This window comes from Asterias rubens, chromosome 9 (assembly GCF_902459465.1).
Source record: "Asterias rubens chromosome 9, eAstRub1.3, whole genome shotgun sequence".
NCBI lineage: Eukaryota > Metazoa > Echinodermata > Asteroidea > Forcipulatida > Asteriidae > Asterias > Asterias rubens.
The window spans coordinates 18,544,399-18,570,639 of record NC_047070.1 but is presented as its reverse complement, the minus strand read 5'-3'; the positions used below and the strand labels follow the sequence as shown (position 1 = coordinate 18,570,639).

The following is a 26,241-nucleotide window of genomic DNA, read 5'->3' as shown; positions in this document are numbered from 1 at the left end:
TTATGTACGTCTTCTTATTTACACACAACTTACTTGTTAAAAAACAAGTAGTTTGAACAATGTCCAGCATTTTATCTTGTACACAGATTTAGAGTTAACAGCATTTGTTAAATGGCAGCAAGGAGCTTCAGTATGAACTATCTTATAATTTAAGATATAGTTGCTTTAACATGGCTGTAGTGATGACTGAAAACATTTGCCATGAGTGAAAGTGGATGTTAGTGAGTGTGTACGTGTACATGTAGGTTAGCAAGTGTGTGCATTTTTGTCATTTGTCTTTAGGAAATTTCTATTGCCATGTCATTGTAACTATTCTTAAAACTTTTTGAACCAAGTTTACTACAAATGAAAAGTTGCCATTTTTCCTTTGTATTGTGATAAGATTGTAGCTATATGTACCTTTCATCAATGTGATGAGTTTGCAAAGCATTATCAAAAATCAAGAGATGTTTCAACAACCTTTCACACAATCAAGAAAAATAGAAAACCGGAACTCTTTGCTCAAAAGTCTTAAGATGAGACCAGTATAACTACTAAGACTCCTAAATTTGAGGGAGGGAGCAGCTGTATATTTTCATTCCATTTGTGGGTTGAGAAGGATCACCCCAATATGACTCAAACTTATATTGTTCTCTTAAAAGCACCGGACAATATTGGTAATTACTCTTTATACCATAAAAATTGGTGATGAGCAATGGAGAGCTTTTGGTAGAATCAATCATTGTGAGAAACGACTCACTCTAAAGTGGTGGGAAGTATTTGGGAAAGAGGTAATTTCTCACTTAAATATTAAAAGACTTCCGGCCCGAAACCTTTTATTATGCATCTGTTAAGCACACAAATTTGTGAAACAAGGGTGTTTTTTCTTTCGTTATTATCTTGCAACTTCAATGACCAATTTGAGTAAAAATCCTCACTCTTGTTATTTTACGCAATGTTGGGATGCACTAAGTGAGACTTCTTGTCTTTGACAATTACCAAAGGTGTCCAGTACCTTTAAGCAAACGTTATATGCTTTTATGATCGCAACAGGTGGATTACTATGAGCTCAAATCAAAATGAGATTAAATCTGTATTTTTCTTACACTATTTTGGACAAGGTCTTTCCATATCCCAATGGTATGGGATAAAAATGCGAGGAAAATAACACAATGCTGTACACTGTGTTGATCATTGACCTTCTGGCTCAGCTCAGCATAAATCTCATTTTGTGACAGAACTCAATTTTGTACATGAAAAAGTTTCATTAACATTACTGCTCTCTTATGAATAATGTTTTGTGTGTGTTTACCTAGGGTCTGTATATGTTTGGTAATGACTCTGAAAATTATAAATGGCAATTAAGAGTTACTTGATAAGAAAGTACAGCGTGCTTTGGATAGCATAATGTATATTCTTAAAAACTTCACTTTCAAGTAAAAAAAAAAAAAGAATTTTTGTTTACACTTGTCAAGTCCCCCGAATTTTGTTTCTTTTCAGAAGCGTTACTGCAGTAATGCTTCTCAGATAGTATATATCTTAATCTTCCTTGTTGGACCTATAAATGGCCATAAAAACTCACTTGGTAAGAAGTACGCAGCTTTGGATAGCTTAATGCATTCTGAAAAAACTTAACACTTTGAAATACTGCGGTTATGAACAAAACTATCACTTGTTAAAATGTGTTATCGGAGAAGTGTTACAGCAGTAATACTTCTCAGATACTGTAATTTCAATAACAGATTATTCTTCCTGCAGTGACATAACGGCTAAACGCTCTAGACAGAAACAAACTGTGGGTTTCAATTACAAAACATATACAATCCCTTTAACTATTAAAGGACAGTAAAAATGGAAACTTAAACAAACAGTAAGATTTTCAAATCTATTTAAGCCTGGTTCATACTTTCTGCGAATGTGAATGCAACAATTCGCAGCAATTGACTTGTGCTCAACTCTTGCAAAACATTCGCTGCGAAACAAACCATGTGAAGTCAAAATTTGCTTTGCATTCGCAGGAAGTAGGAACCAGGTTATAAGTCAACTCAGGTTGGCCTCTTTGATTAGCCATTCAATTATGACCCAACATTCATAGAGCTGATTAAGCACAAAAAGTAGCCAAAGCATAAAAAAACACGCTTACCGGAGAAAGGTACAGCCATATCCTACCATGACACAACCACAATTTGTGACTGGTTATTGCTCATTTCTTGTTGGCAGAGTATTTGATAAGCAATCTTTTCTGACAAAAGCCCGGTTCATACTTCCTGCGAATGCAAAGTGAATTTTGACGTCACACGGCTGTTTTCGCAGCGAATGTTTAGCAGGAGTTGAGCACAGGTCAACTGTTTGTGACGTCAAAATTCGTATGCACCAGGATTTTTTTTAAAAATCTTTCATAAAAGTGCTTGAGCGGAAAATATTGATTAACAATTTTCTGCTAAGCGGAAATGAGCAGGATGCCAGTCACAAATTGTACACATGACATGATAGTTTTGCTGGTAACTTTATTTGGTAAGCATATAGTTTTGTTGTGGTAAAGTAACCCGTTCATGCTTTGAAGTGGCTCTATGAAATTTCATAAAGCTGTTGAGCAGAAAATACTGCTAGAAAATTTGTTTTGCTAAGCAAAAAGTTTAGTAGGGCACCAGTCACAACAATGTCAAACTTAACTTATTTTTTGCTGGTTACCTGTTTGTTTAAGCAATGCAGGTTTTGTGCTTAAAGGCTTTATGAAATCGGGCCCTGTAAATTAAGTTATTGAAATAAAACTGATGGAATGTATGACAATAATCATTCAGAATCTTTTGTTTTGACTAATAAAATATAAATAAGAACATGAATATAAAAGAGACTCAAACTTGTTAATTATTCGCAGTGTTATTTTAGATCTACCTTTGCCATCCTAAACAAATTAAATTAGTTTCCATCATGAATTCCCTTATTCACTACACTATAGAGTTTACAAAAACATTAAGACTTTATGCAAAAACCACTAATTCTTAACACAAAAGATTAATGGCCACTTGACAGAAAATAATATCGTGCAATACTTTAATTAGTCAGGCTGTCGAGCTATTAATTAGTGAAGCATTTTATTGGGATGACTTTCTTTGGGATGTAGAAAAAGTGAAAAGATGACTATAGGCCCTACTTTACAAAAGAAAACTTAGTTTCGTATCAAATTTGCAAACAGGCCTTAATTATGCATTATGTTAATTGGTTGGGCTGAGTTAATAAATTTACTAGTAATATATTATCAGGACTTAATTTTATAAAAGCCTAGCCTAAGCACACAAATGTGCTAAGCATAGACAAGTTAGTTTTTCTTAGCAGAAACTTCATACCCGCCAAAATTCCACTAAGTTGACATTGTTGCATTTATGGTGCCAAACTCATTTTGTGCTTAGCAGCAAAGAAATTTGCTCAGCAGATCTGGGTCCAGGGTGCCGTGGGAATAATAAAGATTACTTCTGCTGAGAACGAGGTAGTGGGGCGATAAACACACGCTCATTGACGTGTTGACTTTCCAACCTCCACCCCAGTAGTCTTGTTCCGAAGAAGCTCGTTTGTCCCCAACTGTAGTCCCAACCTGAGTGTTCCAGATGGGTCAGCCAAACTATAGTGAGGATCCAAACTAGTCTTGGTGAAAGACCCTTTAGTATTGACTTGTCACAATTTATCCAACGTGAAGGGCGCTATCACTCACGAACCGCGCTCACGTTCGTTGAGCTACGCGCGCTGGTACGTGGATGATAGCTCCCTCTGATGGAATAAATTGTGACAAATCAAGACTAGTTGTTGACATCTCTTGATCCACAACTGGAGCACCCAAGTTGGGCACCAGTCCCAACTACGGTTAGGACAATTCTAAAGTTGGGATATGTAATTAATGTTTTGTGTGGAAGCACAATTTTGTAAGTAAAGTAAAGTGTGGATTTTTAGACTCTTCGTTTCAGGGTTAGTTTGCGGTTTTCTGCTTGAGCATGGATTGAATACGTTTGACAGATTGTTGTGAGCAAAAGGTGAGTGCAACTGCAGATAGTTTTTGATTTTTTATTTACACACAGATCGGGAAGGAGAGGGCCGGCAGGCAAGGACAGGAGGGTTACGATTTGTTTGTTGATCATTTTCGGGAAGACGGAGGATCAGGGTGAGGGTTACGTTACGATTATCGCAATTGTTAAATCAGTTGATGTATTGTATGTATGACTAGAGTCAATTACGTAGCCTAGCTTCTAGGCTAGCTAGAGACCTCATATGATTTATTGCAGCATGGAGGAATAATTTTTTCTTTCTTCCTCCATATTGCATGCAGAAAGACTGGCGTACTACTATTATTTAAACCATCCATTCACCATTGCTAATGAATGCTTGATAGACCTTATGCACATGACGTCATTTCAGTACGGCGCCCTCACCTTGAGGTCAAAAGGAGGTTGTTCATTGGCCAATCTATGTGCGTTTCTATTGTTTCGTCACCATTTGACCTCAAAGATGGCGGCTGGATGACGTCTATGCATAAGGGTAAGGTCTATTGATTGAATGATTCGACATACCATGTGATTCTCCATGGACATACTTACTCAGTTACAACAATACATGACATGGCCAGGTTAAACTATTGACACACACTCTAGTCCTGTTGTGTTGAGGCATGGCTGAGGTTTGTTCAAAAGCGAAACGAACCTCATCCACAGTTCCAGTTAAGTACTTTATTATTCTTTTTGTACAGATTCCATCTTCACTATTGCCATGACAACACTAAATAACAGCTGGCAGCTAAGTTTCTTCTTTTAAGGTAGTGAGATTCTGACCCAGCATTCACCATGGGAAGGTCACCAGAGGTCATGATCGGCATGTGCTATGGATCCATGGCATTGTTTCTCTCCATTCTTCATAATGTGTTTCTGCTGTATCATGTGGATGTCTTTGTCTCTGTCTACCACATTGACAAGACATCATTCTGGATTGGGGAGGTTAGTATTGTATCAGGCCTGCAGCCGATTTCACGAAACGCTAGGATTGATCCTATCTCGAGTTAGGATGAGTAACCCGTCCTAATTTAGGATGGGTTCAATGCGTCATATGCCTAATGGATATGAAACTTACCTCGTCCCAAGTCCTAAGATTAATCCTAAGTTAGGAAGAGTTTGATGAAATGAACGGCTGAGAGTATAGCCCAGTGTGGACTCCTCCTTTGCAGTGGCACTGACTGACGTTCTACCCAGGGCTAGCCTCAGCAGTGGTACTTTAGCTAGGCAACAAAGGTTATTATTTACTACTTACGGTTAATGGGTAGAATAATTAGGCGTAGCCTTTGTGACCCCATATCCTATCTTTTCCTCCTTCCATTGAAAATCCAGTTTTGTCTTTAATGATTGCCTCCATACCCCCTTGTCATTGCCTTGGTGCCCTTGAATTGCTGTTATACAAATAGTAAATATTTACAAATTCCTAATAGGGTGCCCTTACCAAGAAGAAAATGTCTTGGTGCCCTTGCCCTTTCAAAAACGAAGCAAAGTTTGACGGTTTGTGGCATTAAAATTCCCCAGGAATTTCCTGTGTTTGATATCCTGAGAAATGGCTGGTTTATTTTTAGTTTTTATGCAAGATGCCAGACACACAAGGCCTGAAGGCCACTTCAAGGTGTGGGCTACAATTGAAATAATTTGTTAATCTTCAGTCTTCTCTTCCCTCAGACAATTTTTCTCCTCTGGAATTCCTTCAACGACCCTCTGTTTGGCTGGCTGAGTGACAAGTCATTGCTCAACAGTGAAAAGTAAGTAATGAAACACAAATGCATCCTTGTCATTGATTTCACCAAATATTTCACTGTTAATGAGAAAAATGTTGCCTAACATGTTTTACATTTTTTATGAAAAAAGGGGGTTCACAAATATTAGTTGTTGGGTCCTTTCTAGGACGACAACAACTCAAGAGAAAGATAGCCAAGGTGGTCTAACACTACAGTCATTAGTTGTTGGACCACCAGTTCTTTCTTTGCATTTGTACCATAGGTCCTTTAGATTGAAAACAGTTTGCAACAACTTCTTTTTCTCAATTCCTGATAAAGGACGGAGCACACTCATCAAACCATAGAGGATAAACCAACAGACTTTTCTCAGAGCCACCACATCTTCTAAAAAGAGATTGTTGAATGGTGAAGAGAGTAAAACATCTAAAGTGTCATGGCCGAGTGCTAGTGATTAAGAGTATGGAATTCAAGTTCTGGTGCTGATTCACTGGAGTGTGGGTTCGAATCCCGGTCGTGACACTTGTGTCCTTGAGCAAGATACTTTACTATAATTGCTTCTCTTCACCCAGGGGTATAAATGGGTACCTGCGAGGGTAGAGGTTGATATTGTGTATGAAAAAGACAAAAGAGCCTTACAGGCAGCTCAGGGCTGTATACTCCCCAGAGAGCTGAGAAACATTACAGGGATGTTATTGGCCCTATGACTAGTGCACTAATGTAAAGTGCATTGATACAGTTACTGTGAAATGCGCTATATACACGTAAGAATTTGTTATTATTAATTTGGTTTTTTTCCCTCACCAGAGTGACTAGCAAGTTTGGTAGTGAGCCTGAGTTGGTAGCGAGACGCCTCTGGGCACTGACCGTCAACGGACCCCTGATGGCCATCTCATTCATGCTATTCTGGTTTGTGTGGTCGTTTCCTGGGTTACAGTTTGCTGTTGTCCTATGTCTCTACGATGGGTTCCTGACGGCAGTGGATTTACATCATACAGCACTGCTGGCTGATCTAGCCCTATCAGCAAGAGACAGGTCAGAGAAATGTTTCTTGAAAAGTCCTGTCATTTAAAAAATGTTGTAAAATATACAAATTCAGGCGTGATACTTCAGAGGTTTGAGGTATTGCCTTGGTGGCCTTGAAATGCTCCAGTAGCTGTCATGTGGTGCCCTTTACCAAGAAGAAAATACTTTGGTGCTCTTGCCCTTTCAAATACGAAGCATACAGGCCTGGAAATTGTGCTAATCTTTTAATGAAACATTTTTTTGAGTGTGATTTCTAATATAGTTTGTACATCTGTGTTTCATGCACCAACAACTTTTTAAAGAAAAAGTGTTTGCCTCCTTTCTTTTTTAACATAAAAGGTGAAAAACCATGAAACCTCAAATTCTAATCTTAAAGGTCTCGATTAGAATTTGAGGTCTCGAATTATCAGAAAGCACACAACTTCGTGTGACAAGAGGGTGTTTTTTCTTTCATTATTATCTCGCAACTTCGGCGACCGATTGAGCTCAAATTTTCACAGGTTTGTTATTTTATGCTTATGTTGAGATACACCAACTGTAAAGTCTAATCTTTGACAATTACCAATAGTGTCCAGTGTCTTTAAGATATGCACATACATAAAAGAAGCAATTGACTGATGATGAATATGTTTTTTTACTCCCATCATACAGAACTAAACTAAATGGCTACAGTTCAATGTTTGGTGCCCTGGGTTCTCTGTCAGTGTTTCTGTCCTATGCTGTGTGGGACCGAGACAACTTGCAGGCCTTTCAAGCCTTCTGCTTCGTCCTAGCTACGTTCTCAGCCCTGGGATTTTTCTTCGTTTCTCGTTACCTTAGTCGTGAATATCGACGCCTGCATAAGAAGGATGATAGTTTAGCATCAGTCGTTAGGTAAGAAGATACTATTGACAAAAGTAATAATCATCAATGAATCAATCAATAAATTTAGAAGCCTTGTTACTCATATAGCCGTACAATGAACTCTTGGTAGATTCTAAGATGCAGAAAGTGATGGTGATGATTTCAACTCAAAGCTGTAGGGAAGGCACAATCATACTTTTAACAACAAACCCCAAGTTTGGTACTTTTGTCACAACATCTGTTAACACGATTGAAAGTTTTGCGAACATTCAGCTGTTCATGACATCCAACACGGTTTGTTTATCAACAATGAAAAGGTCTATAGACTTTTATCAAGGTGCAGCCATCTTTATTTTTTTATTTTCTCATTTGCTGCTCACTGTAACCAAAGTGCTGGAAAGGCCAATGGTCTGGCTCCTTTTTTGTACAATAAATATTGGCATCCATTATTGCTATGGGATACAGAGATCATGACCAATATGATGGCAGCATAACGGTCTATTGCTAAAACTCATGATCAACATTTCTCCATTGGAAGTCTATGACTTCTTGAAAACCCCATGCTGAACCACAAAGTATTAATCATGTTTTTTGTTTCTTGTTTTATTAATAGTGTTCCAACAGCAGCAGAAGGTGTCACAGAAGAGCAAATAACCATCAAACATTATGTGAAACAACTTAGAAAACATTCCAATTTTCATTGGTTTGCCGTTCTCAATTTAGTTCAAGTAAGTGTAAAAGTCTGGTTAATACTTCACACATAAAATGGAAATTCAGAGCCAATTTTCTTGACATATTAGTATGCATTTTTCCCAAATTTTTTAAAGCAATAAAATTGTTTTAGGGACCATGCTGAACTGACTGAACTGGGCGTCTGTCGCATTTTTGGGGCAATTGAAAATTTTCAGTGTTTTCTTTTGTCAAGAAATTAAAACTTTATGGTTTTTTAGCTGACAACAAGTTTCTGCTAGGCAAGTTTTTGTGCTTACAAGCTTGATGAAATTTAGGGTGTTGTGGTCGAGCGATTAAGAGCACGGAATTCAAGTTCTGGTGGCTAAGTCATCACAGTGTGGGTTGGAATCCTGTTTGCGAGATGTGTGTCCTTGAGCAAGATGCTTTACTATAACTACTTATCTCCACCCAGGGGTATAAATGGATACCTGTGAGGGTAGAGGTTGATATTGTGTTTGAAAAAGCCTTCTGAGCGCACTGCAGCTAAGAAAGATTAAAGGAACGTTATTGACCCAATGACAAGGGCACTAATGTAAAGATCATTGATGCGGTTATTGTAAAATGCACTATATAAGAACTAGTTATTATGAAATTTGGCCCAGACAGTACGAGTTCAAACAGTTACAAAAACCAATCTGTGATATTCCTTACCTCTCAATTATACGTGATTCTATTTTTATCTCCCTGTACAGGTGTTCAATTGTCATTTTAACAGCAATTTTTTCCCGCTGTTTTTGGAAAGACTGCTCGGGGGCGTGCTTACCCCGGCCATGGGTTCACTGCTCATCGGTACTTCGTTCGTCATCCCTCATATCAACAACCTGTACTTTCTGTCGTTGTGTCGTAAATATGGCGTTTATACAGTCATCCGATGGTTGTTTTATTGCAAGTGTATGCTGAGTGGGTTTATGTTGTTTGCTGGACCAAACAACCTGTGGTTGCTGTGTGCATTCATAGCTAGGTGAGTTAAGGCCCGGTCCCACTGCAGCGATAACCAAAACGATAACGATAACAACGAGAAGAGACAAAGTCCACTGGTTGAATGAGCGTGTGCGTATTCTGCGTGGAGCTATTCGACCAATAGAATGCGTTGTCTTTGCGTCGTTGTCGTTATCGTTTTCGGTATCGCTGCATTGGGACCCGGCCTTACCTTCATATTTGTGATCTTTCCCAGCTGCAAAAGTTCATTCTTATACACAGTACAGTAGTATATGTTTTTATGTAAAATTGTATGCATATGAGCTTCAACACTTGCAGACCTCTGGAACGATTAAATCGGCCCAGCTTTTGGACTATTATTGGTAAGGCCGAATGAATGAGTGACAATCAAATGATTCTTCCAACTTTCTCAGTATTAAATCGCTTCAAATAATCATGTTTCATTCAGGCTTTACAATCGGAAGAGAAGTCTCCCGAATTCTGCAAAATCTAGTCCGCCGCAGCAGAATTCATAGCGAGACAAGTTCTCAAATGAACAGCAAGTAGATAAACACATGGTTCGATCGCAAACAAAATACTAATTGATACCTCACCTTGCAATGCCTCAAATCCCATATTTTACATTCAGTTTTTCACATCTCCCGTTGGACCCATCACAGTTCACCAAAGTTACCGCATACAAAAATACACATTGAAACCTCATCTTGCAGTGTCTCAAAACTCATGTGTTGCATCTCCCATTGGACCCACCCATCGCAGTAACCGTGTGCCCACCGAAGTTACTGCAAATAAAATACATGTTGATACCTCACCTTGCAATGTCTCAACCCCCATATTTTACATTCACGTTTTAATACATCTCCTATTGTACCCACCTCCATGACAGTAACCGTGTGTTCACCGAAGGCACCTGTAAGCTTCTCAACCTAGTGATCAGTGATCTCGTTGACGAAGACTGTGTTCTTCACCGCCGTAAGCAAGCTGTGTCTGCACTGGTGTTTGGTACGGCTTCTCTACTGTCCAAACCAGGACAGACTATAGCTCCTCTACTGGGGACAACACTTCTTGCCATTCAAACAGGTCAGTTAAAAACTATCACTCACTCGGTCGTCCATAGGCTGGCTCGAGTACAGCTTTTCCAAGTAAATCTGTCTGGCATGAGGGTGGCTAGTGCGTCTGTTGATTCTAGTCCGTGGTCCTTTTGCAGCACCCTGGTGTAAGAAATTTCTTGATCTTCCTTGTATCCTGTGTCTGTGAGTTGGTTTCCAGAGAATGACTTTATGTGCCTCTAACTCCAGGTGCCTAAAAACCATTGATCAAAAATACTGTTAATTTGGGGTTGAAGAAAGAAAAGTTTTCCGACAGTGGGATTTGAACCAACGGCCTTACATGCTGGGTCTGACGGTCTACTAACTGAGCTATCTAGCCCTATGTTGGCAGTCTCTTTATTTTGTTAGCATCTTTGTTAGAGAGACCGCCAACATGGGGTTAAAAAGCTTTAGTTGGTTGGTCAGTTGCACGGGCATCTGGAGGTCGTGGGTTCAAATCCTGCTCCTATAAAAAAAATAACATTCAACTGAAAACTTGTTAGAATTTACCCTGTCAGTTTTCCTTGTGATTTATTATTTGCTATAAAAAATACTTTTGTGAAATTACTCAAAGGTCAATGTTGGGAGTTGGGATTTTGACCCTTCTCTACCGTCCCCTTAAATAATTTTTTTTAATTTGATAACTTTCAGGTCATGACATTTTCCAGTCCAACTCCGGTAACATCCGTGCAATCGGCGCCCTCAGTGCCTCCAAGACTGAGATGGTGCGCGTAGGGTGCTTCAACTGTCTGGTGTACATCCCATTGCTTTGTTCAATCGTCCAGATTTTCCTCTGGTCCAAGTTCACACTCCACGGCTCTAGACTGGAATGGGTGAAGAGAGTTCGCGCTGGTGATATTCTGACGCAAGTGTAGTCCGGACTCTGAAGTTCGTGTTTTTTGTTGATTGGTTTCCAGGAACCAGTTTCAACCAAAGAAGATACTTTTGCTTTACATGTTTGTGAACATTCTGTTATGAACCATTTAAAGGCACTGGACACTATTGGGAATTACTCAAAATAATTGTTAGCCTAATAATTTACTTGGTATTGAGCAATGGAGAGCCGTTGATAGTATAAAACTTTGTGCATCCGAAAGTACACAAAGTAATGCACTGAGGTTTTTTTTTTCTTTGATTAAACTCTTGCAAATTCGATGACCAATTGAGCCCAAATTTTCACTGGTTCGTTATTTTATGCATATTATTATGTTCGGATACACCAAGTGAAAATACTGGTCTTTGACAATAACCAAACGTGTCAAGTGCCTTAAAGTTTAGTTTTAGATGTCGACTGTGCAAGTCTCTCTTGATCAAAGATGAAGAACATATTTTTCTTTGAAGTAACACAAAGCAATAAGCACTAAGGAAAGACCCTGCTAGGGTCGAGGACAAAAATGCTTATTTATCAGGAATCATGCCCAAATGTGTGCTACCAAAAACGGAGATCGTCTTTTTGCTGGGGTTTTATTTGTTGACTTGTTAAAATTAAAATTACTTTCATTTGTTTTATGACTAAAGTTAACTTCCCAAAGAATATGATGTTGTTTTTGAAGCCATAAACTAACTTAAAGTTTTTGAAGAAATGGAATAGTCTATGCGTACAACTCAATATGGTCGGACCAACTTTGTCCAGGAAGTTTGAAATCTCCCGACACTTGCACGGTCTATAGACAACCTTGTGACAGCCCCTAACAGTAAAATTGGGCCTTTGTTCAAAACCTATTTGTGCCTTGTGAATTAACTTCTTTAGTACTATTTTCTGTATTGTATAAATTCATAAACTTTGCCAAGTTTAAAAAATTAAATATACCTTGTTGCAAGGATGCATTTGTACTGTACATAATTATATCTTTTAAAGGCAGTGGACACTTGGTAATTACTCAAAACAATTATTAGCATAAAACCTTAGTTGGTGACTAGTAATAGGGAGAGGTTGATGGTATAAAACATTGTGAGAAACGGCTTTCTCTGAAGTGGCATAGTTTTCGAGAAAGAAGTAATTTTCCACGAATTTGATTGTGAGACCTCAGATTTAAAACTTGAGGTCTCGAAATCAACCATCTAAACGCACACAACTTCGTGTGACAAGGGTGTTTTCTTCTTTCATTATTATCTCGCAACTTTGATGACCGATTGAGCTCAAATTTTCACAGGTTAGTTATTTTATGCATATGTTGAGATACACCAACTGTGAAGGCTAGTCTTTGACAATTACCAATAGTGTCCACTGCCTTTAAAATTCATTATGTTTTATCAAAGCAATGTATCTTAGTCGTATAATTGCATTTATCTATACTTGAAACGCTTTTGCATAGCGTTATCAAGCCACCGCTTTATATCATGTCAGTTTTCTGTTGTTCATTTGTATTATTTCATAGGATACACAAACATATCAAAATTAAATTGCGTGAAATTTCACAAGTTAATAATACGTAGACCACTATTTTATAAAAATTTACAACAGGCTTGGGGCCTTTCTCAAAGCTCGGCTTGGGCTACGGCTCATGCTTAGGCTCCGCGTGCTGTGTACGCAGCTTGCATTTAACCTGCATTTTGGAGCAGCGCGTATTGCACGGATATCAGCACGCGGAGCCTGAGGCGGAGCCCAAGCCGAGCTTTGAGAAAGGCCCTTGATATTCATCCTACCGAAAAAATTTTATTGTAAGGTCTGAAAAGTCTATTTAGACCCTACACTTTTTTTGTGTGCATTCATAGGTAAGCCCTTGCACTCAGTAAAATTATCCTAATTTTTTATTTACAAGGACCAAAATATCATCCTGCAACAGAGACAGTGTGTCCTGAAATGCAAAGTATTCATGTACCTGTGGGTTTTGGAACCAATTGTTTTTAATCATATTTAAATGTAGTTAAAGGCAGTGGACACTATTGGTAATTACTCAAAATAATTATGAGCATAAAATTGGTAGTATAAAACATTGTGAGAAACGGCTCCCCCTGAAGTGACGTAGTTTTTCGAGAAAGAAGTAATTTTCCCAAATTTGATTTTGAGACCTCATATTTAGAATATGAGGTCTCAAAATCAAATTTGGGACGCACAAAGGTGTTTTTTTTTTCTTCATTATTGTCTTAAAACTTCATCGACTGATTGAGTTCAAATTTTCATAGGTTTGTTATTTTATGCATGTGTTGAGATACACCAAGTGAGAAGGTAGTCTTTGATAATGACCAATAGTGTCCAGTGTCTTTTAGGATTTAACCCCCCCCCCCCCCCCCCCACCCCGTCACAAAAAAAACCTAAAAATAAATAAAACTTGTATAAGTTATGGTGCTTTAGCTTTACGAAAACAAGGGATCATTTATCATCAAGTTATACTTTTGGCAGCTTCACATATATATTTTTGTACACATAATTATTTAATGACTGCATCAGGGCTATGGAATAGATCTATATGGCTTTATACACCAACACCAATATTTTTTATAATGTTAAGTGTTATATTTTGATTTGTAGATTTTAATTGTATGATTTGTTTGTCATAAAATCAATGTTGATTAAAATAACATAAATATATATTGTGCTTAATCAACTGATGTTTTCAAATGGTGGTTATTTGGTGTATAGCAGAGGTATATTTTAAATATAGGAGACACATTTATTAATTGTCAAGTTAAGATTTTTCAGCAATTTTGCTCTTACTTGATAAACAAATTCAACATTAGATGCTTTCTGCTGCAATCTGGGGGACATTTTAAAGGTATTGCACACATTATTATCCCAGATCCAGAATTATGATTTTTTTTTCTTTGTGTACATTACCGTTTTTTCAGTCAAAGGAAATAAGGTGGATTGGGGGGGGGGGGCTCAAGTGCTCAGTTCTGTTAATCTGCAACTTTGTTTTTGAACTGTTTTGGGGGTACTTTTCATTAAAACAAATGATTAACCAGGTATACTTTAAAATTCTCCTCACAATTTACTGACTATAGGGGTGGAGGGGGTCGCGTTTTGCCATAAACCAAACTAATGTTGGTCTCTGGCACAACACTTTCACTGTAAAAAGTGTCAAAATAAAAAGCCTCCTTGAAAGAATGAAAAATTAACGGCGGTTGTAAACATCGCCCTCTGTTGTCGATAAATGGTGAACCAATCTTAAACTCTGGATGGGGGACGTCGTAAAACACCATGGGAGCCCGTCGTGCATCACAAGACGGCAGTTATTTTCATGTATTTTATGTGCTGAGCATTCATTGCTCAAACGGTGTCTGGATGTACGAGTTGTGGTGAATAAACAATGCCCTTTTAGCTCACAGGTAACATTGCTGTAAATGAGATAATCGGTTTTGCAAACCACAGAAAAACTCTTTGAGTTTTAACCATGTTGTTACTTTGTTCAGTGACAGTGAGAACGAAGAAAACAGAATGCTAAAATTGCATGATCAGCGGAAGTGTTCATTAGGAATTGCCGAGAGAACAAAAATGGTCACCGAATAAACTTTCTATGCTGAGTGGTGACTCGTCTATGTAGTGAAACCACAGTGTGCCAGCTACACCACGGTCAGCACACACTGTCTTCTTGCGGGGAAGGTCGCGAGCCTCCAACGGCGGAAAAGTGTTGGGGGGACACGGTAAGCAGAAAATGTGTCGGAGTGTTTGTAAACGATTTCTTGCTTGCAGTTCCAGTACATGCACTGGACGGACAACATGATCATGTGTGTGTATTTGTCACTGCATGGTGTCCTCCTAAAGCAACACTGACTTCAAGCTTCATGTTCTCGTCTTAGTCACGCTATGGTAGTCATTTAAACTCGGTCAAATACACCACAGCACAGGTACATGTGGAGAGGAAACTCATTCTCAACGAATTCAATTCTTCCGTTTGGCTGACTCTTTTTTGTGTGTTTACCATTCTACTTCAAAGCAAACATGTGATTGTGTTGACAAAACAGCTCTGTTTTATTCAAGCAGTGGATAATCACTCGTTACTCGGTGTTGACTCAAATGAATTGCTCGTTCTCGTAGTCAGTTATGGAGTGAAATTTGTTGGACGAAGTTCAGTTTGGTTTTCCCTCTGATGAGCGAATAATCTGATGACTTTAGGAATTGTTCGTTCTCGCATAAGAAGAGAGGGACATGATGTCAATGAGCAGACACTTTTCTATCATGGATCGTGATGACAGTAACTTTGTTGTGACCAGAAAGTCACAGCACTGGGACCGGCGGAAAGCATGGATATGTTTGTTCGTCTGGCCGTGTATACTTATTTGTCTTGCTGGTGGGGCGGGGAGCTATGATCCTCGACCACGCTTTCCACACATCAACAGACGAGGTATTCTTCCTGCATTAATGGGAAAAAACCAAGAACCCATGAAGGTTGATAATAAAGGTGCTCATCAGGCGGTGGCGCAACCACCTAAGATGGCCCCCCCAAGAAATCCAAATGTACCCCACCCGGGACGAAGAGTCCCCCCAGAACAGCCGAGGGTTCGCTACGATCATGTACTAACAAGAAACTCGGAAGAGACACGATACAAATGGACAGAAAACCAGCGAGCGTTCTTTGCGTGCCCCAAGGACACCTTTATCGGGGAGATCTCGTACCGTTTTGACGCAGTCCAGTCTCAACTCGTCAAACCCTTTGGATGGGGATCAGGCGGTTCGGTCTACTCGGTCCGAGACAAGTTCAAGAAATTACTCTCCCCAGAAAAAGAAACCATATCGCTTTTACGGCAACCGCGCAACAGTGACGGACCAAAGCAAGCAGACGCTTTTAAAAACTTAGTAAATCCGCCAATAGCCCAGTCCCCTCTCACCGAAACCGGTTGCGATCCAATCCTCTACTGTCTTGGACACCAAGCTTGTCTGTTTAAAATTACTGTGGATCTTTGTGCGTGCGATCCTGTACCGGGCAAGCGGAAAATGTTCTTCATAAATGTACGATGTGTCAAAGACAGTTCGTTGTCCATGTATTTATGGAGACAGGAGGAGGAAACATTGAAGAAGGAGATGGATCAGGTAGTTTACATCGTTCATGATGACAAGACGTCAAACAAACAAGTTGCTCAGCTACATATCAACAAAATGACAGAGGAAGAGATTTTTGGTGTCAACTGTCCGAAGCCCAGTCAAGTCCTACAGCACGGGTAAGTTTTTCTGTTCTTTGAAATGATGTCGGACACTTCGTACCTTTGCCACTTCGTAACCTGGATACTTCGTTCCTTTGGGACACTTCATACCGTAATCAAATTGGTCACTTCGTACCATGGGCGCCGCCCATGGTACGCAGGGTTAGTGACCATCAGCTGAGTCACTTCGTACCTTCATTAAAATGTGTATTCCTTTTTAAATAAGTTAACGTTTGTTGAGGTATACAAAATTATAAATGTGAAATTAATGTTTTTAATGTCCGCCAAGGGAGCAGATCTTCATACCATATTTTAGAGTCACAGAATCACGCAATCGTCAAAATAGCTCATTGGTCCCATCAAAATAATAATAATTGATTTGATTTGCTTTGATTTCATAATCATCACAAAGCACAAAATAATCATAAACGATGCAGAAATCCCGATTTAGTACGAGGTACGAAGTGTCTTGTAAGAAAGTACGAACTGTCCAAGGTATGAAGTGTCCAAAGTCATTTCGTACCTTGCAAAGGTACGAAGTGTCCAGGGTACGAAGTGGCAAAGGTACAAAGTGTCCTGACAGCCTTTGCATTACGGGTGGTACGTACATGTATGTCACTGGATGAAATTCATTCTAAAATTCTCTGTTTTTTTAATCAAAAGTTTGTATCATGATCAACAGTTCCAAGAAGATTGGACATTGGCATCATATTCCTAGAGCAACATGACAAAAATGAGGTTTAACCTCAGTTATTTGGAATCACCAGCACCAATACAGTTTGGACAATTTTAAGTTTTAAATGAGTAAATCCTAAAATTTATGAATTGACTCAAAATTGTAAAATAGGGAAAAGGAACTTTTTTTCAACCATGTTAGTGTTTTACTTCACTGTTGTTGACCCCGTAACCCAAACCATCTCAGAAAACAAATCGGATAACTTTCCGTATGGCGCCACCTATTTTTCACTCATTTTTCACTCATTTTTACAAAAAGGGATATATCAATCAGGTAAATTAGATACTATATTATTTTATTTCGAATGAAAAAGTGGTGGCGCCATACGGAAACTTTTCCAACAATTCTTGCAGTCTTGGGTTTTTGTTCAAACATTGGGACTTTTCAGTCTGAGGCCTTACATGTATTAAACACCTTCTGTTGAGTGTTGAAGAAAACTTACCCATAAATACATAATGTAGAAACACCATGAGATTGAAGTCTTATTTGTACTTTTCAAGTTAAAATCAAATTGTTAGAACCACGTTGAGCTTCATACTGAGTTGTCATTTTGGGGTTCTCATTGCAATTCTGGTCCTGTATTCTGCAGCCGATTTCACGAAACGCTACGATTAATCCTATCTCGAGTAATCCGTCCTAACTTAGGATGGGTTCATGGGTCCTGAACGTCTTTATACGGAACTGAACTCGTCCTAAGATTAATCCTAAGTTAGTGAAATGGATGGCTGGTTCAGTAAACTTTTTGACCCTCATATTTAGGACTACCAAGCCCTGAGGTCTTGTGGATTATTACCCCAAATTAAACCCCTGGTGTGGGGGTTATATGAAATGCCATAACTTGCGTTCATCATGTTCTTGAAATCAGCTTGTCGCTTTTGTAACATGTACAGTATGTATGGCCTATCTTGTTTATGGGATTTGAGGCATTGCATGGTGAGGTTATTTGGTGCGGTATCACCTTGTGGGATCTACTTTCCAGGTAGAGTTTGTTGTCTAGAGAACTGTCTTAGTTCTACTACCGCAGAGTATCTTATTCTTGTCAAACTTCCCCCATGAAGGGACCCCCTTTCTGTCACACCAAGTCCCAACTAAACACTGCCATAAATACATTGAGTTCCTATCTTATGACCCCTCAATGGTTTATTACACTGAGGGTGGGGGATTAACAGCCTTAGCTAGCTCTGGCTTTTATGAAGCTGCCTCACAAGGTCTAGACATTGAATCAATGCTGACCTGCCCTCAACTCTCTGGCTAGGGAAGTCAATTATTTAGTTTTGAGGGGGGCATGAAAAGGGGTCAGGGTTAGATGTTGAGGTGGGAGTAAACCTTTGGAATGTTCACATTTTTTGTTTACTTGTAGTAATTTCAATACAGAGATAATGTAAAGGGAAACTCTCACTGTATTTTTTACTTCCCTAAACTTTCAGTTTCCCTTGTGGTTTATTATCCCTAAACTTTTGTAAGGTGAATTAAAGGAAACAAATTAATGTTGACTTCCTTTTAAACTTTCTGAGCCTCAATCATCTGAAAGTCTTGCCTTGTTTGGACACATGTCCTAGTAGACTGTAGGCACTTTACAATGATCAGCATTGTTCATCAGGCACATTACTTAGTAGTGAGACCAATCCTACTTCGTACTTTCTCAACTCTCTTGAGAGCATACAACCCAAGCTGGTTTTCAAAGCACCAAGGGGTTAATCCAAGTCCTACCAAATGTGGTCTGAGCCCTTATGTGTTCCATTTACGAGAAGTAATTATGATTGTGCCTTGCTCACAGACACAAAGGTCATGACCGGGATTCGAACCCACACACATAGGATGATTCTGCCATCAGCGTTAAGTCTGATGTTCTGCACCACTTGGCCACCATGCCAGCAAGCAACACACCAATATATACAGGGATGAGATTGTTCAGATTTTTGGCTGAATTCAGCATTTGAATGTCGGCCTGGTGAAGAAAACCAGACAATATTTTTTTCCACAAATAAAGAAATCTTGCTCATTGGTCTACTTCTCTAGTGCTTTGAATACTGTTCCCAAAAGCTCTTTGGAATCTATAACCCCAGGGGTTACCAAATGGTAGAAATGACATCGTTTCAACATACCTTTGAATTTGTATCCAAGTTTCAGACTTTTTGGTTAGTAATAATTCTCACCCATGACTAGTACGGCCTTATTGTAAGCAGGCCTGCACTTTTGAAGCAAGAAACAATGATAATAAACGTCAAGTGTGTGTTTTCAATTGGATTGCTCTTTTGCATTTGATTGCTCCGTTGTTGGCCACCACAAGTCACACTTCAGATAGATTCCTTTCTTAATTGATCCTTTACATTTATAACCAGATGGATAGCCACGCTATTGTGCAGTCAAGGTTATCTCACACCATTGTCATACATGTGTTATCTGTAAGCCATAGAAATGTGTACGTTCTGTATGCAGATCAATGCAATTTTCCAACACGTGAAGTAATCAGTATTGATCTTGTTGCGCTGGAAATGTTTTATGTTGATTGCGTTAATTCTATTTTCCGTTAAGTCGGATGATATGAAACGGTTGCATTGTAGGCCTTGAGTTTCGTTCTTAAAGGGGCACGGTAATTTTCCCTTTTTTAAGGAAAACTTTACATTTGTAATGGGAACTTTGCATTGGGCACCACAGCAAAAGCACAGGGTACAACGGCAATTGCTGTGGGTGCAGTATGTTATTACGTGGCCTGATATTGTGGTAATGGACTTCCATAACCAATTACAGAGCAGGAGGATGCTTGTTAAGCCACTGGTTCTTCTAAGAACTACCAAGATACTCTAGAGAGTTATACACACATGGTGTCCACTGTCACCGCAATCCTCACTTGATTACACGCAAAGTTTCAAATCCTAATAAGGGAAATGCTTTGTGGTTTTTCAGAATCTACAGTGATGTGACTGGTACAATCACTAGAACCATGGAGCTAGAACAAACTAATTGGCCCCTCTGGCTTTTCACTGAGAAAGTTTTAAAAGCAGAGCCCCCCCCCCCCTCCCCATAAGTTCCTGGCCTCCCCCTCCCCCCAATCTACATAGTTGAGTATGGCAGAATGGTAGACGTGTAAATCTTTTTGATCGTTCCAGAATTCCTACACCATTGTTTGAATAATCCCTGTGACGTCAAACTTGGGTTTCCAGACACCCAACCGATCTTTTTTTAGCCCTGGTCCTTTCTCTCCTCTCCCTGGGAAACCCTGATCAATATTTGCCCGATAGAAGCTAGCTCGTTGTCGTCATCCTAAGAGGCTTTTACGGATGGTAATGAAAGTGTATGTGATGTTTGATTTGTTATGTAATATGAACACCACAAAAGAATAAACTGGGGCTTATTTTTCAGTGGTTGGGGCTCGGTGTATGTGAAGGGAGGGACATAGCAATGTTTTCTTGTATAGACAATGTAAGGCCGACATTACATGTTTACTTAAGGGCCATTGAGCCTGGAATTAATGCGAGGCAAAAATCTCCTTTACAGCATGCATGCTTCAAAATTTGGCAAGCCAATGTAACCTACTAATTTAAATAGGGACTGTGAAATTTACGCACTCCATTCCATCATCTGATTGGATGCTTTTGACTCAATAAAGTCAGGTCATGTTTAAACACTTCTTCCTACTGTGTTTATAACCTATTGCAGGTCTTGATATGTTCCTGAAGGTGCACAGCAATTTTCCTCTATTATTAAGGGCCGCTTCTAATGTGAAAAATGTAAATTTGTATTTGAACTTTGCAAAAGGCACCATGTGCGCAAAAGCACTGGGCACCACAATCGCTGTGGGCGTCGTGGGTTATTTCGTTGCCTAAATATGGTCAGGTGATCCCCTCTTGGCCAATCAGAATGGATAAACTGTCCCAGGTATATATTATGAATAAGTCTTCTTGATTTATTTTTACTAGGCTGGCCCTTTAAAACGTCCTCAGATCAGGGGCCAGTTTCATAGAGCTGCTTTTTTTTAAACAGAAATATTGCTTGAAACATTGCAGAATGCTTAGCAGAAATGAGCAGGATACCAGTGGCTCACTTGTGACATGGTATATTTAGTTTGGCTGGTATCCGTAATCTTATTCTAGTGAGCTTATTTTTGTTGTGCTTAGCTGCTGTCTGTCTGTGAAATTTGGTACAGGAGACTGATCATAATGGCACACACACCGCCGCTGTGTATAGTGTCCAGTAATTGTTAACCTTTCATAGGGAAGTTTAATAATACTAGGGCCTACTATACAGACTATTGATTCTTACAGGAAATTGGCCTGTAAGTAGATGGGGTACTAACCCACAGGAAGGTGTACAACTTCCTGCTGCCATGACCATGAACTCTAGGGTCCCAATACTTTATACTCTCAGATACACATACGTTCATTTGTACACAGACAGTTGTGGATTATACGTACAATCTGCACGATGTACACCACTTGCCTTTATTGCAATTTTCAAATCATTTACACTTCACTTAAGTTCAGAGTAGAGGCTCACAGCATATGTATTATCCTTTTTTAATTTTTTTTAAATAAAATGTTAAAAGGCTGTTGTTTGAATTATATTATATACTTAAAAAAAGAAGTTAAGGTCATACTTAAACACTCCCAAAATTAATGACCCTCAACACTTGGGCCTACTTGCACTACAATTGTTGATAGTATACAAAATATTTTGATAAAGGAATCCCTTCGAAGTAATGTGGTTTTGGGGATAATTTTTCAGCCCAAAACATTTGAACCTGAGAAATGATTCATGAATCATTTCTGAAGGTAGGTGTTCGTTACGAATGCTGTACATCAAGAGATAAGGTCGGTACTCACTGTCACCTCACTAAATGTAGACCTAGGATTGAACGTTCAGGTGAAAATACTCTAACAGTTTGTGCTGGTTTTTTTTCCCAGCAAGAAGACACTGTATTCTGCTGAAACTTTCCCAGTATGACTGTTTTTATATTTTTCTTGATAATTTTACATATAAATCAGCATAAAGTAAAACAATTTCTATGATCCTATCTTAAACGGGTGGCACGGTTGGCTTGTGCGTAAAGCGCTCGCCTCTCACCAAGGTGACCCCGGTTCGATTCCCGGTCGGGGCCATACATGTATGTGAGTTGAGTTGTGCGTTGGTTTTCCTCCCTCAGGAAAAAATCAAACACTTTCGATCTTGGCTGTGCTCCGTGGTCATAATGGCTGGCAGCTGAATGCGCCCTTGCATGCCTGCTTCTCGAACACGTTGTAGCCGCGTCCTTCGCAATGCAGCTCTAGCTGCGAGTCAGGATGATTAGCCCCCCAAATTATTAAAACATGGCACAAGTCTGCCCATGATCAACCAGTTTTCTGTACCTCTCAATGCGTTCCCTAACGGCATTCTAATACTTCCATTATGTATTAATGGTTTTGGAAACCACTAAATTATGAATTCATGGACAAGAACTGGTTCCTGAGTTGCTATTTGTCCTTGAGCTAAATAATACAGTGAGTGGTTTTCTCTGCAATTTGATGGCAAAATATTTAGACTGAACATAAATTATGCACATTGAACACTTTAATACACTGTAAGGAGTGTAATTTTAATGGTTTTGAGTCTCAACAACTGGCACGTACATCCAGGGGCCTATAGATAGCATTTTTCGCTGTGGAATATAGGAAATCATTCATGGGTCAGGGGTCTCCGCTTTTTTTTGGGCAAAAGTATGGGGCTTTCTAGACGTGTATGTTTTGCTCTTCAAAGCAAGCTTGCTGAATTGAAACAATTAGGTCCACCGAATGTGTGTTACTTGGTGTTTATCTTGGGCATTCTTGATGTTTTTTGTGCATTTGAACTTGAGTCCACCTTCCCCCTTCCAAAAGCCCCTGGCCGATATGCTAGCTTGTGAATGGGGACATCCGTGATAGTAAACAAACAAGCAAGCACGTAACATATTACATGTATTTATGGGCACATTGAAATACTTAATTATTCATAAATGTCTACCTTTTTTTTTTAATTGTATTTTTTTGTAGGACCTATATTTACATAATCCTTTTAGGATTTTAACAACCAAATGGTTCAAAAACCAAAGGTATACTTGATAATTCTAAAAGGCCTCTAAAACCTTGCTTTAAAAAAATCATGATAACTAAACAGGAAGAGCACGTATTTTCCTGCGGATAAGACGCTCGACGGACAAGACGCAGGACCCTAAAATGACCCGAAAAAAATCAAACGTCAACAGACAAGGCGCACCGCCGCATAAGGCGCATGTTTAACCGCACACAAAAGAAAAACACCAAGCGCGCCCGGTGTCGGTACATTGACACAAAGAAGTAATTTTGTTGCCTTTTGGAACCTAGGTTAATTGATTCCATAGTTGGAATGAAATGATGGTCTGGGGGATTGCGGCATTGCTCAAACGAAAATACAGTCTCAAAGTCTGAATAGCCCTATTTGACCGAATTATTGAGTAAGGATTCTTCACTCAAAGACCGTTGATTTGAACTGGACAAGAAAAAGAAGGTATTTTGTATTTCACGCAGTGATCATAAAAAAAAATCTATTGTCAGCAGACAAGGCGCATCGAAAGATAAGACGTACCAATTTTTTGTTGGTCAAAAAAGTGAGATAAGACGCGTCTTATCTGCAGGAAAATACGTATACCTTCCTCTACTATGCTGAGAACCAGTTCTCTGTACATAGACTCTGTACACAGTGTATCTGGTCTTTGCTTGTGAGACTTCAATCCCCAGAGGCCCAGTTCGACCTATAAATTGTTGTGGCCCTGTGTGACCTCCATGCTGAGGACATCAAGTTTCCAATTACAAACAGTTATTACAGGGTTGAGCTGCTATCTGCCCCCTATGCTGTGATGAGGGCAGGACTGGTCTCCAGTGGTCTGCTATAAATGGTTGAATGGTTGGCCATTGCTTGCTGAGTGTGTGGTGTTTTAAAGGCACTGTTTAGTGTGGTTACAATGGCGTGGAAACTTTGTTGTCCGTAGCTCCATGTTTATTATGATTTTATCAAAGTACAGTATACGCCTCTCTTAATATTTATGCATGAGGTACGTCACAATGCTAACCCAAAACGAGTCCATGGGCGCAGCCACTGCAAGTGATGGGGGACATGCGCCCATAGCCTCATTTTGGGTAAGAATTATGACGTCATGCATAAATATTAAGAGAGGCATATATAGGATCTGCAATACACCTTTTGCAACTTACAGTTTCATAAATATTGGATTTGAGGCATTGCTTGATGAGATATCAATGTATTAGTTTGTGCATTTGTGGTAACACCATGTGTGTATCTACTTGCTCGGTAGATTATGTTCTTTTGAGAACTTGTCTAACTTTATAATTATTCTACCACCTTGGAGAAGATTTTTCGAAATTTGATAGACTTCTCTACTATCGCAGAGTAGATAATTTGCGTTCGTAAATGGTGTTATTTTATGGCAAGGCAGTTTTCCTTCGTAAAGAATGCTTAGAATTAATGAAATATACATGTAGACCTATTGCAGTATTTCAAAGTGCACAGTAAGTGGCTAGGGGGAAAGATTGCGCTCCACTCTGCCCTGAAATAGTATGAAGAACTTTGCAGGAACTTTACACAATTTTACTGCCAGAAATGCTATTGATTCAATATTTGTATCTGGTACAATTTTGCACTTTTTCACCGGAGCAGACTCCCAACTTGTCCAGATCCAATTTCACTGCACTTTTTGTGAACAAATATACTTGTATGAACATAGAGTAACATGATGCTTATGAAATTGCGTGCTTTAAAAATTAAGCAGCATTAATTTCAAAGGTTGCAGTGTAGGTAATGAAATTACGTAGCTCTTCTATAGGCCTACATTTGGTGCAGAATTTTGACACAAGCCAAACCTGGAGAATGGTGAAAATGCAGGGTGCTGAGGTAAAAATAACAAAAATTTACAATTTTGTGTTTGATTCTTAGCTGAAAAACAATTTGCATTCTATTGGACACGATTACTTTCATGGACCCGCAGCAATTGCCTTGGTGCGCAGAGCTGTTGCTGTGGTGCCCTTTGCAAAGTTCCAATACAAACCTACATTTTCCTAATAGTGCCCCTTATCAGAGGGAAATCGCTGTGCCCCTTCAGGAGCAAAGTTCAAGGCATGTTAATTGTTTGGTTGGTGGTAAGCTCTGTGTAATGTTAATGTTTTCTTACGGTACAAGATGCCTTTAAAGACAGTGGACAATATTGGTAGTTGTCAAAGACCAGTCTTCTCACATGGTGTATCTCAACATATGCATCAAATAACAAACCTGTGAAAATGTGAGCTCAATCGGTCGTCGAAGTTGTGAGATAATAATGAAAGAAGAAACACCCTTGTCACACCATGGAGGTAGAAGTCACCTGAAGTTGTGTGCTTTCTGACGCTTGATTTTGAGGTCTCGAAATCGGATTCATGGAAAACTACTTCTTTCTCGAAAACTACGTTACTTCAGAGGGAGCCTTTTCTTACAATGTTTTATACTATCAACAGCTCCCCATTAATCGTTACCAAGTAAGGTTTTATGCTAATAGTTATTTTGAGTAATTACCAATAGTGTCCACTGCCTTTAATAACAGTTGACTCCAACAGTTGACTTCAAAATAACATAGCCCTGTGCTCCGATGCTGACATGGAAGTTCAGAAGGTCCTTGTACTTCAACAACGGTTGCTGCCTTGCATTCCCAAGTGTGGAACAAGAAAAACAAACAGTGTAAATGAAGACATTGGTTTTTAAAACTACATTGTATGGCTACTAGTGCATGGTTTGGCGTTTCTTGTTCCCTGGGAGGTGGAGAGTTTGATGCATTCTTAATCATAGTCATGTCGGCCTTGCTTGATTGCATTTCTTGTCTCCCAGTCCTGGATATAATCCTGGTTCTGGATAAAGTTCTTGAGTCGATGTACGTGATGGTCGACTGGGATGTTGTCCATCCAGCATTTTCTAGGGCATCCATGGCTGTGAATGCCCCAGCCTGTACTTGAGCTCCTTCGCTGGCCACTTTATCTTCACTCATGCACTGGATGACTTAAACAGTGCGTTGTGCCCATCTTTAGGAG

At 39.3% G+C, this 26,241-nt stretch overlaps 2 protein-coding genes across 4 annotated transcripts in view; both read left to right on the top strand.

Moving 5' to 3' along the window:
* Nucleotides 1-3,826: 3,826 nt before the first annotated feature.
* LOC117294793 (transmembrane protein 180-like) lies at nucleotides 3,827-11,417 on the top strand. 2 transcript variants are annotated; one of them, XM_033777317.1, is made up of 9 exons: nucleotides 3,827-4,004; nucleotides 4,715-4,958; nucleotides 5,682-5,761; nucleotides 6,542-6,769; nucleotides 7,412-7,633; nucleotides 8,217-8,331; nucleotides 9,028-9,296; nucleotides 10,161-10,354; nucleotides 11,014-11,417. In XM_033777317.1, the coding sequence occupies exons 2-9, from the start codon at nucleotides 4,809-4,811 to the stop codon at nucleotides 11,235-11,237; spliced, it is 1,482 nt and encodes a 493-aa protein (XP_033633208.1). In that variant the 5' UTR covers nucleotides 3,827-4,004; nucleotides 4,715-4,808; the 3' UTR covers nucleotides 11,238-11,417. The 2 variants fall into 2 exon arrangements, with proteins under 2 accessions (XP_033633208.1, XP_033633209.1); XM_033777318.1 differs by lacking the exon at nucleotides 3,827-4,004 and adding an exon at nucleotides 4,058-4,132.
* A 3,075-nt stretch (nucleotides 11,418-14,492) lies between these two features.
* The window catches only part of LOC117294445, a 109,788-nt gene continuing 98,039 nt past the window's right edge, over nucleotides 14,493-26,241 (top strand). For both annotated transcript variants that reach the window (XM_033776848.1, XM_033776847.1), the window contains exon 1: nucleotides 14,493-16,461. In XM_033776848.1, coding sequence (XP_033632739.1) covers nucleotides 15,452-16,461 — 1,010 coding nt within the window. In that variant the 5' untranslated portion in view covers nucleotides 14,493-15,451. The remainder of the gene's footprint in view (nucleotides 16,462-26,241) is intronic.